Source organism: Aphelocoma coerulescens, chromosome 2 (assembly GCF_041296385.1).
Source record: "Aphelocoma coerulescens isolate FSJ_1873_10779 chromosome 2, UR_Acoe_1.0, whole genome shotgun sequence".
In the NCBI taxonomy this organism is placed as follows: domain Eukaryota; kingdom Metazoa; phylum Chordata; class Aves; order Passeriformes; family Corvidae; genus Aphelocoma; species Aphelocoma coerulescens.
The window spans coordinates 162,906,247-162,918,518 of NC_091015.1; the positions used below are offsets into that span (position 1 = coordinate 162,906,247).

The 12,272-nt window shown below is 41.9% G+C and overlaps 1 protein-coding gene across 1 annotated transcript in view; it reads right to left on the reverse strand.

Moving 5' to 3' along the window:
• The window catches only part of FAM135B (family with sequence similarity 135 member B), a 142,651-nt gene that overhangs the window by 48,913 nt on the left and 81,466 nt on the right, over positions 1-12,272 (reverse strand). The window contains exon 7 of the mRNA XM_069006054.1: positions 1,057-1,183. Within this exon, the coding sequence (XP_068862155.1) occupies positions 1,057-1,183 (127 nt within the window). The remainder of the gene's footprint in view (positions 1-1,056; positions 1,184-12,272) is intronic.

Below are 12,272 nucleotides of genomic sequence, written 5' to 3' on the forward strand. Positions count from 1 at the left end.
TGTCCAGAGGATAATGAAAATAGGCACCACTCTTCAAAGAAGCCTCTATCATGTGCTGTACAGAGATGTACAGAGATTAGTCTAAAATACAAACAGCTATTTAAATGTCTATGATGTGACTGTCTAGCAGAGAGGCAGAGGTTGAGGTCAGTTTGTTTGCCAAAAGCATACACTGGATAGCAGCCTCAGGCCAAACTTTCTCTCAGCCCTCGTTAATTCCCTGGTAGTTCCTCTGCACCAGGAGCTCTAGGCTTGCATATTTTTAATGTTTATACAGAAAAGCTTTGACAAGAAATGTTGAGGGAAGCTGAGGGCAGCATGTTAATCAGAAGCCTTGAATCACAGTTTCTTAACAGGTTAATGGTTGCAATATTCCGGGGTGAGTTTCTAGATCTGAGGAAACATTTTTGACGAAAAAGAAAAAAAAACCCAAACATTCCAAAGCTAGCACTTAAAGAAATTAAAAAGTAATTTTAAAAAAGAACAAACCACAAAAAAACAATTAATCATTATTTTTAAAACAAACAACTTTCTATCAAAAATTGCACAAAGAGCTCTCCTTTTTACCGGTGGTAAGCAGCAAGATCAAGGGCACACACTAACTGTGGGACCTGCCATGAGTAAGGCGTTGTGTGTAACACCCTTCCACCTACATGCACAATACTCTGGACACAAAACCTTCTTTCACAAAATCCTTAATAGTGACTCATGTCCTCTGACTGTCATACATCAGACCTGAAAGCCAGGACCTTTTCCTGAATAATTAACTTCACCTTACAGCAGACACCTGCTCAGGTGAATCCTCTCTTAAAAGTGTCACTGTCAGTGGGGGGATATATCCATATATCTTGAACCGGGAAATGGTCCATGCCAGTGGGGGCTGAACACCCAGGAATTGCGTGCCCAAGTGCCAGGTGGTTCATGCAGAAATGTTTGAAGGGTTTTTCTTCCAACAAAATCCCTCTACAGGAAATATAAAACCATGACATGTTCTCCACAGATAATGTGGACACCCTGTGTGATCGAATTGAAGACATCATTTCTCATCCTCCTTACCTCTGAAGAAGTGGGTTTGCAGTAGCCAGCTCCAAACACTAGATTTTCTAATGACATACTGGACTGGTCTGGTCCCGCCTCCAGGCTGCCTTTACCAAGCCATGAACCTTTCCCTGGACGAGCAAAACTATAAGGAGAAAAATTAAGAAAAAAGTAATCAGGACAGCATTGTTAGGGAAGAATCATTGTTGTCCCAGTATTATTTCCTTGCTTAGAAAAGATTTACAACTTTGGTGGGTTTTGCTTTTGTTTCTTTCAAGTTGCACTGTAAATTCATATTTTCCTTGAAAATGATCATTGTCCTGTGTGCAGTAGCTCAAGAAATGTGAATGAAGTTTGTTTTCCAAGCATTCAGTCCAGTGGTCTGAGTGTTATCTTTCACTCACTCCTTTCTCTGCTGTCTTACAGATCTTTTTCCATCATAACATCTCACCAACACAACCTTTCCATCTATCCACAGGGATCACATTCTCATCAGCTTGCACCTTGATGGATGCAACATCTTTCTCTCTGGCTTTAACCACATCGCCCTTCCTCTCTGAGTTGTGCATGATCTCTCCTAACCACCAGTATCTTTTCTAGATTATCCCAAACTTATTATTATAGATTGGAAGTTTGGTTCCCATTTCTCACTCTGCTACAGCATTAGCTTTCAGCACCAAAAGGATAAGACTTCAGCCAAAAAACTACATTTATTTTTTCCGGGTGCAACATGATTTCACTGTCATCCAAATTCTTCCTCAAAAAAATGACAGAATGTAAGTTGCTTTATTCTCAGTGCTGACTCTTGTGGTCAGTGCTCCCTTCTGGCTATATATGTACATTTCCTACTGAAGACCAAGAACCCATTAAGGATGGAATATCCTGTCTGGAGTTTACTCAGCATCAAGCCCACCAGAGTCCTGATGTGGAGCCAGGGGTCATACTTTGAATTAAACTGAGCAGCAGTTACACCCCAGTTAATGATGTGGGCTGCCTTTATATTCATTGGAGAGGAATTGGCATTTCCAGCATATGAGTCATCTCTTGCTGAAGCAGTGATACCAAACAGATCAGAGGAATTTTACCCTCCAAGTATTTAATTCTTATTGTGGACTGTAAAGAGAGGCTGGATGACTGCTTCATCAACAACTGGAGGTAGATGAGATAACCCCACTGTTAGTTCCTCTGATAACAAGTGCTGTACACAAACTACATCAAGATTTCAAGACGGAAATCAGGCTACTTGTGGGGAATGCAATGAGTCAAATCACCAACCGTGATTGCTAAATTGCGATGCAAGCAACAAGAAGGGTTCTTAAAAAACAGGCAGGCAAAGGTGGAACTGAAATAATGATCTGCAGAGAAAAAGGCAAACAAACTGCAGAGGTAATGCCACTGGCTTTGTTCTACAGCTTCCAGACTGGGATCAGCATCCACAGGCATCTGATGCACACCCAGGCATCCCAAATCACATCATACCCAGGAGACCTGGTCTCCTTGAAAGAATAAAAAACTTCCAGGATGGAGAGCACAAAAAACATCTTAAAATCATAATGTGCCAGAAAAGCCAAAGGAAAGTGCCATTCCTGCTGCAATGACTTTCCAATCCAAGATTATTCCTCTATGTAGATGTGTATCACATGGCCGCATCAGCTCAGCTCAAACTAAATCATTGATATCCACACCTGGTTCAGTTTTTAAGGACAGATTAAAGTGCTGAGTGCTGTACAGAAACACACAGAAAACAGAGAATCATAGAATCACAGAACATCCCACGACAGAAAGGATTCACAAGGATCACAGAAATCCAACTCTTGACCCTGCACAGGGCAGCCCCAAGAATCACACCATGTGCCCGAGAGCATTGTCCAGGTGCTTCTTGAGCTATGGAAAGATCCTTATATTAAAGGTACAAGACGAAAGAAACATTCAATAATATCCATACAAAAGGTGAGATTCTGGTGTGAAATAGAGTTTCTGCAAGATCAGAACGAGAATCTCAAGCAAAATTACAAATTGGAGCAGTTTCAGAAGGTTTAATGCAAATCCATGTCTTGTCTGTAGAAAAAAACTGCTGCTTATTATTTATAAATACTTGCAAAAAGGCCATTCCATAAGAGGGAGGATGGAGGAAATTAGCAAATATCTGTTCTTGCTTATGTATACTTTAATTTATGTGATCAAAGCAATTTCCAGCTGGTTGCTGCTAAGCAGCATGAAGCCTTTCCATGTATTTCCTACATGCACCATTTAAGATAAAAGTAATAAATAAATAAATAAATAAATAAAGCTATTTCCAACAGACAAGAGCTATACACTGCTGTGAGTAATTTCAGCTGTTACTGAATGATGTTGTCTGCTGTGGTCTGCTGGAAAGGCTCAAGAAACAGAAATAAAAAATGATTGCTGTGGTATCAGAGAGAGAAGCTTAAATAAATATTGTGTGCACATGAAAAACTCCTCATTTGAATATGAGCAAAGCTTTCAAGGGTTTAAAGGGAAAGGAGAGCACTTTTTAATTCCTTTTTTTATTTATTTATCTGTTGCTTTTACAACAGAAAAGGGTTTTTAATCTGTTGGTTTTATGGAAAGTGATTTCACATAGCACTGTAAAACAAAAACCTTTTTTTGGGAAACATGCCAAAACATCATCAGTCTGCTGAGAGAAAGTTTAAGTGGAAGGCTTACAAACTGCTGAGTCCCCCTAACGTTTTCTGAAGTACATATTGCTTGAAGAAAATTTTTATTAGCAATAACAGGTTAATTTGCGACCTTTTTTTTTCTTTTTTTCTGTATTTATTTCTTCTAAATATGAGAAACAAACATGCTCATTTGTATGAATCACAAACCCTAGTTATTTATGTGTCCATTTGGACTATCTATTTAATAGCACTGATTTAATATCAACATTTAGATCCTTATCCAGTATGATAACCTTAGCTTTTAATTGGAATCAGGATAAAAAAGGTTAAAAGAGCTAACGTGTGTGTCCAGGAGGATTACCATGGATGCAGAACTGTTAATATTTTCAGTGAAATGTTTTATGGGATATTTTTGAGCTGGCCTTTTGATGACCTTATCCATGAGACCAGGAGTGGTGAGGCCACGGCACAGATTGCCCAGAGAATTTGTGGATGCCCCATCCCTGGAAGTTTTTGAGGCCAGGTTGGATGGGGCTTGGAGCAAGCTGGGATAATGGGAGGTGTCCCTGCCCATGGCAGGGGTGTGGAACGAGATGATCTTTAAGGTCCCTTCCAACCCAAACCATTCTATATTCTATGATTTTATGCCATTTTCCTTCAAAGGAGTCTAAATTATTATACAGTACACTAAACTACCTTGAAAAGTCCTTCTTTTTTTTTCCTTTGTTACAGCCTGCAAGATTCTAGCAATTTAAATTTAAGACCTTTCTGACTCAGAGGTTATATTCAAGCAATTATTCCCAGCAGTCATGGTTACCTTCTATGAATCGGTGTCCATGACTTTGTGATTTATACTTTTGGCCTCTGTAACATCTTTTGGAATTAATTGCATGTTGTAATAAGTGCTGAAGTTTCTGGTTCTTTTTAACTTGATGTTGCAGAATTGAATGTGGCACCACCAGGTTCTCATATAGCAAAAAATATTAAATAATCATTCCCTGTTTTTTTATCTTCTGTGGACAATTCTCTTACATATAAATGAAATGACAGTTTCCTAGCATAAGAGATGGAATGGCCTTAATGAATGTGAATTCAGATGTGTTATTGAAGCAAATCAGAAAAAATACTTTAGGGAAGTTTAATAGAAAGCCATGGTCTCTTTGAGATTAAACTGCCCAAAAAATAAATACTTTTCTTTAATTTTTAATTTTGTTTTGGGGTTTTGAGACTTTTTATTTTAGGGATGGGGGAGGGTTTGGTTATTTGGGTTTTTTTTTGGTAAGCAAAACAATCTTTTAATGAATTGAAGTTTTTAGGAGAATGGGGGAAAAAAACGGGATCTGATTCTTGTTTGGAAAAAAAACCCAAACCTTTCTTGCACTAGATGAAATGATCAAACTGTAAAAAAACCCCAAACAATGCCCCCCTACTAACAATCATCACATTTCTAATGACAAGAAATTATAATCTTCTGAGTAAACCAGGAGTGGAAATTCAGGAAATTAACTTGTATCCCATTTAGGCCAGATCCTTGGAGAAACCACTTATTTTCTCTCAGTCCCTTATACATAAAATATTACTGCTTTAAAAATTTAAAATTTAAGTCAGTCTCCTAGAAATAGCATACTCAGGATTAAACCCTCACAGTCCCCACTACCATCTGTTTGCATTTCACCAGGAACTTCCTTTTCCTACAGATCAGGAAAATTGTAATGAAAACACTCCTTTCCCTCATTGTTTTAACTCAAAACTTTAATATAGCTTTTGGCAAATTACTACTGGCACAAGGCCATAGGCACATGGGGGATCTGTTATGTATTTTTGAGAATAATCTGTGCATGTTTACAGATTTTGCTCCTCTAGACATGGTTCTCTCTTACCTAAGAAGTTTCACTAAGGTTATAATCAGTGACTGTAAAATGTTTTGAGCATTTTGTGTAAAACTGATAAGATTTATTATAATAAAAGTTTAATGAAAATAGATATCTCTCCTTAGATCCCCAACAGAGTCGGGGCAGGGGAGGAATCTGGTTTGAAATCTTTAGTGATTTTGACTGCTGGAAAATGCTGGCTCATTTGTCCTGAACTTAACCTTAGTTGCTGTAAAATTTGAAAGCAGATAAAGCCATGTGGTGATATTTAATTTACTTTTGAATGGGATTTTTTTTTTTAATTGTCTCAGATATTGTCACGTTTTTCTTATGTGACTTCTCAGCTGGTAGCACAGGAGAATGGTATGTCAAAGTGGAGGTTTATCTTTGCAGATACATAACAAACTACCAAATAAAAGAAAATTCAAAGGAAAAATCATCCAGTTATTATAGATGAGTTCTAAAAGGACAATAATATAAACCAGTATTGTTCTAATAAATATTTTATGGCAGGAATAGCTCTTTATTGCATAAATATTCCATTTTATTTCTGCAGATTAATTTATTTGCAAACAGGGTGGAGAGGGAAAATAAGTGAAGAAGTTTAGTCCCCAGTATTACATTTGTGCAGTTTCAGATGGAAGCTGCCCATGAGTAGGAGTCAGCTACACTTCCACCTGCAGGAAAATGGACCTGCATAATCTGCACCCAGATTCAAGGTGCACAAGGCAGCAGAGTGCGTGTGTCATTTATAGATGGATCAGTTGTGCTTTTGAGGAACAGGAGGATGCCTGGAAGTATTATAAATGAGTTTAGGTGAGGTAAAACTGCTCAAGAATGCTCAGGGTTGGCCTAATTCCTCAGTGCAGTGAAGCAGAGAACTAGATCAGGGCTAGATCAGCAATCTTTAAATATTCTGTGTCCTTTTGATTCTGTTTTCTCTTCCAGAAAGAATGAGGTAAAGGCACATAAAAATTGAGTGTCTGTGTCTTGGTTGCTCCATCAACAAAATTTATAGTATATTATTTCCTCATCTCAGATTCCACCAAGATTTGTTATTTCTCAATCAGTGACTTGGATGTGGGCAATTAAGAATTCAATGTTAATAAGTAAAATCCTGAAAGACTACTTTGTTTTTTTCAGATAAACTTACGTGTGAAAGTGGGGAAAGGAATAGAAAGTTGAGGAGAATCCAGAAAGCTGAGAAAAATAAACCCCTTTCTTACCTAAGCAAGAGGAAACTGGTTTGCCAGCTGCCTGTGGATCTGCTTATCTGCAGTGATTTCAAGACTGGCTTTTTAAAATTTCCTATGTGATTTGGGCTTTTACTTTTGGGAAGCAGTGAAGAGATCTATGGAATTAATGAACCATGTTTCTTGTTTGCCTCCTAAGTGAGTCCAGCATAAGTAAGGCACTGTGCTTGCAGCATGCCTGAGACTAGGTAGACCTCTATGCCACAGACCTGCACATTTTCCTTTGGGAAAAACAGAAATATTTCTTGAAGTCTGAGCTATGCTGGAGCAAAGTTCCTTTCCTAAGAGCTGAAGCTGAGCTAATAAGCACGGGTTGCAGTTACAGACTGGAGCAGTTGTGAGGCTGGTGACAGGGAGCTAAGGGAGAAGTCAATGCCTCGGGCCAGAAACCAAACTCATCCATACAAATGAGAAAACTCGAGTCCAAATCCCCAGCTCCTCCTCCTCACCTTCCTCTTACAAGTGTCTGCTCACATTTAGCCTCTGGATGTTAGGTAAGAGAATGGAAGGTATTTAAGCTGTTTATGGAGGCCAGTGCCTCAGCACAGGAGCAGTCTCAAGCTTGAACACTGTTCCCTTTTTCTCGTTATCTTTTGACAGGCTCACCGTGCTCATCTCCTGCCACCCTGGGTAAAATGAGGTTGCCAGACGCAAGCCCTCAACTTTCCAAAGAGAACTGTCTCTTGTATCATATTAGGAGAGATGTGGCATCCAATTCCTGCTGTAGGTTCTGCTCTGCTTCTCCCATATCCCAAAAGCTCCATGATCTGCAGGTGCCAAAAGCGCTTAGTGCAGACACCACAGCCAGCACAGCAGCTGTCACTGCTCTTCCACAGCACAGCTCCAGCCCTGGTGTCACAGTGTCCCGCTGTGCCTGGTTGAAGGGTTTGGGTTTAGGGCAAGACACAGGTGAGGGAAGCAGTGTTTCAGGTCAAGACAACAGCTGTCACAACCACTGAGGCCTACATGCCACTTCTTCCCTGTAATTGCACTCCTGCCTGGAAAGCAAAGTCTTGGACTTGGTCCCAGGCAGTCCAGCTTCCTGAGCCACTTCTGGAATGCTTTTTAGAGAAGTCAAAGAACTCTAAGGGTTAAAGTAAGAGATTTTAACCAAGATCTGGCTTAGTGTTCTGTAAGGACAAGTAAAAGCCAAGCAGTCCCCGCCCTGTTGCAGAGGAATGCAGCTGCCAAAGCAGCCAAGAGAGGTGGCGATCCAAGCACCAAAGCATCACACCATGCTTCTGGTCATCCCACATCAACAGCAAATATGACTGCTCTGGAGATAAATGGGCCCACAAAACCCTCACGAGGTTCAACAGATCCAAGTGCCACCCCTGAGTTTGGCATTCCCAGGTAAGAATACAGACTGAGACTCATTGAACAGAGCCCTCTGGAGAGGGAGTTGAGGGTTCTGGTGGATGGAAAACTGGAGAAGAGCCAACAATGTGCACTTGCAGCTCAGAAAGTCAACCACATTCTGGGCTGCATCCAAAGCACCGTGGGAAGCAGGTCAAGGGAGGAGATTCTGACCCTCTGCCCTGCCCTTTTGAGACCCCCACCTGCAAGGCTACATCCAGCTCTGGAGTTCCCAGCACAGGAAACTGTGGGATATTGTGGACCTCTAAGAGCAGGTCCAGAGGAGGCCACAAAGGTGATCAGAGGGCTGGAGCATCTCTTCTCTGAGGACAGGCTGAAAGAGCTGGGTTTGTTCAGCCTTGAGAAGAAAAGGCTCCAGGGTGACATTGCACCACCTTTCAGTACCTAAGGGCAGCTTATAAAAAAGAGGGAGAGAGATGTTTGACAAGGGGATGTAGTGATAGGACAAGGGGAAATGGCTTTATACTGAAAAAAGAGATTTATTTCAGATATTAGGATGAAATTTTTTTACTGTGAGGGTGGTGAGGCCCTGGCACAGGTTGCCCAGAGAAGCTGTGGCTGCCCCATCCCTGGAAGTGTTCAGGCCAGGTTGAATGGAGATCTGAGCAACCTGGTCTAGTGCAAGGTGTCCCTGACCATGGCAGGGGGTTGGAATTAAAATATCTTTAAGGTACCTTCCAACCCAAACCATTCCATGATTCTGTGATAACAAAGCTGCAGATAAGTTCATTCAAAATCTACCTCACCACCTTCCTACCCAGCCTCTCACCTTCTCAATAAATCCACAAAGCCATTAGCAGTTACCATGACTTTGGACCCTGTCAAAAAGCTGAGGGTTATACTCTTTAGAAAAGTTGAATCACAAAATTTCCATCCAGAAGCCTGCAAAGGATCCCAGAAATATGAATTTCACTCATTCTCAGGTTGGTAAAAGGTGCGGGCTTCAAAGTCTCAAACCTAATGTAATATTTATTATATCAGAATTTTTAACCAGGACAAGCATCAATATCAAAATGTTCACTTGTCAAAAAAGCAGGAGGTAATGGAGGCCCCCTGCAAAGGTTCCCCCAGCAGGAGCTATTTGTGAGTAGGCATTACCCTGAAGGGAAAGGCCTGAATTGGTCTTGCTGGTTTTCCTCTTCAAATATAGACAATATGGAAGAATTTGAACAAGAGTATCTACTTTGTCAACAGAGCTGACAAAACATGAAAAGCTGAGTCCACAGGGCATATATGAGCTGATAGATGTGCTTCAGGCAAAGTGGTTTTCCAGGAAAACTTCAATACAGCAGTGAATTTCAATTTTATATAATTATTTCCAGGGTAGGTCTAGAACTGTTGCATTTACACGTCTATAGATATGTGTAGAAATAATATGCATACACACAAGATGTACCATGATGGGACAGTTCAAGGTAGCAAATGAAACCACAGTGAAACACTGCAGAGATATTTTTTCCATCAAAAATGTAACTATCCCCATGTTGGGGCTCTCCCCCTGCCATGTGGTCCTGGGAGAGGGGCCCTGGGGGACAGACACGGGGTTTCCCTCACCCCTGCTCGGCCTTGTTCCCCATCGGTTGTTTTGTGTTCCCCTGCGCGGGCAAGGACCCTCAGGTCCCGTGATTGCCTCAGTTCCTCGGCAGACCTCTGGCTATGCAGCTGCAGAAATAAACATCTCTCTGAAACATCTATCGAGAATCAGTCCATAGGTATTTCTTTTCATTGTCTGATATATCGTGTTGCAGTATCCCCACTGTAACAAATGGTGCTTAATGTGGGCAGAGCGATCCCCGATCCCTAAGGACAGCGACTAATTTGTGAGTAAACTCTGGATTTCTCTTCTTGTTTTTGTTTTGCTGTTCCATCTCTAAATTATGGAGGAATCGTGGAAAGACTCTTGGCTCTCCGAGCCACATATGGACATTTATCTTAAACTTGAAAAGATTCTTGAACAACGATTTGTAAATTTTAGCTTAATTCAAGCTCAAAAGGAACTGAAACATTTCCTTGCATGGTTGTTTAAGAACTTTTTCTATGTTTCTTGGGATTTAATTCTTACCAAAGTCTCTTGGAAGACTGTTTGGACACAGTTAATTTTTGAGTCAAAATGTATGCCGATGGAAGAATATTTTCGTGAATATTATTTCATTACCGAGACTGTTGAGCAATGTCAGCTGTGTCTTGGCAAAGGGAAGCCTGGCTCAGAGTCCGTGCAACCCAGACCATGTGGACCGAGCGCTCTCCAAGCAGCAGTGAGGCAATTCCCGCACACGGGTGGAGTGACGCGAGCTGCAGTGCTGGCAGCGGAGCCAGGCACGGCGGGAGCCCGCCTGGCCCCACGCAGCGCATGGTGAAGCGAGCCCCGTGAGAGAAGCGGCGCACGGGCGGCGGCCAGAGGCGGAGCAGAGCCGCGCCTTGCCGAGAAGCGCGCTGGAGCGGGGCGTGGGGGGGCCGCCGCTCGGGGCCCGGCCGAGATGAGGGCGTGGCGCCAGGCAGCAGCAGCGCAGCTGAGAGCAGAGGAGATGTTGCACGGGGACCTGAGCGGCACGGCCCGGCCCGGCCTGCGTGGCCCCGAATGCAAACCCGGGAAGAGTGCGCAGGCACGAGCAGCCCTGACAGTTCCAACACGGGAGTGAGCGAAAGCGAAAGAGAAAACAAAAATGCAGCGAGACAGAAAACAGCAACCACTCGAAAAAAGGAAAAAATCACTGTAGCTAAGGTTATAGGCATAGCAAAATGCTATAATGTTAAACAAAATTATGGTTTTATAACAAGATGTGACAACCAGCAAGACATATTTGTTCATAGAACTGCTATTAAAAAGAATAACCTTCAAAAATGCATCCCAAGCTTGGGAGATAGAGAGGTGGTAGAGTTCAAAATTGTGCAATGTAGAAAAGGGTTACAAGCAGCAGAGGTCACTGGGCCTGATGGTGTTTTTGTGAAAGGCAGTATATATGCTAAAAATTGTAATCATGTAAGACAATATCTCCATTATAAGTCCCCCCTACAGTCTCCCTTTCCTAATCCCACCTTTCCCTTTTATCCTATATCCTATTACCCTCCAGTGTATTCCCAATCCATTTTTTCACCCATGGTTTCCCTCACAAAACCCTGCCTTTGCCAATTGTTTCCCCAAAAATCTCTTTCCAATGCTGAGTGGGGGATGAAGAGGGGGAGGGAAGAAATTAACTATTGTTGTTTAGAGTTCCAACAGATACAAATAGAAGAAACCCTCTCCTGCCTCAGTTTCCCCACAAAGCATGCTCAGAGAGTCCTGTCTCCCTTCTGTCAGCCTTAAGATGTTCCAGAGAATCTGTTTGGACTTTTAAAGACTCAGGAGGGTGGCTTGTTTTGTTTTGAGACTGTCCTTGTTATCTCATGTTTATCCAGTTTTTCTCAATGTTAAGTTTTAAATCTCTTTTGTTAAAAATATACAGGTGAAATGTTGGGGCCCTCCCCCTGCCATGTGGTCCAGGGAGAGGGGCCCTGGGGGGGAGACACGGGGTTTCCCTGCCCCTGGTCAGCCTCGTTCCCCATTGGTTGTTTTGTGTTCCCCTGTGCAGGGAAGGACCCTCGGGTCCCGGGATTGCAGCAGTTCCTCGGCAGATCCCGGCCATGCGGCTGGAGAAATAAACATCTCTCTGAAACATCTATCAAGAATCGGTCCGTAGGTATTTCTTTTCCATGGGCCTCGTTGTCTGATACGCGTGTTGCAGTTTCCCCACCATAACCTCCCCATCCTTGGATGTGTTCATGGCCAGGCTGGATTGGGCTCTGAACAGCCTGGTCTAGTGGGAGGTGTCCCTGCCCATGTCAGGAGGGTTGGAACTAAATGATCTTTAAGGTCCCTTCCAACCCAATCCATTCTGTGATTCTGTGAACTGGGGTTTATTTTTCTCTATTCAATGTGACAGAAAAAAAAAAAAAAAAAAAGAAAAAAAAGACTTTCTAGTCATTCAAGTTCTATTGTGTTATTAAAAATAAAACTGATTTTATAGGTAATTTTTTTTTATGTTCCTAGTAAACTCCAGTGATTAATGACAAAAAGGAAAGTTCTGAGCTGTGGGCAACCCAAATAAGTTTTA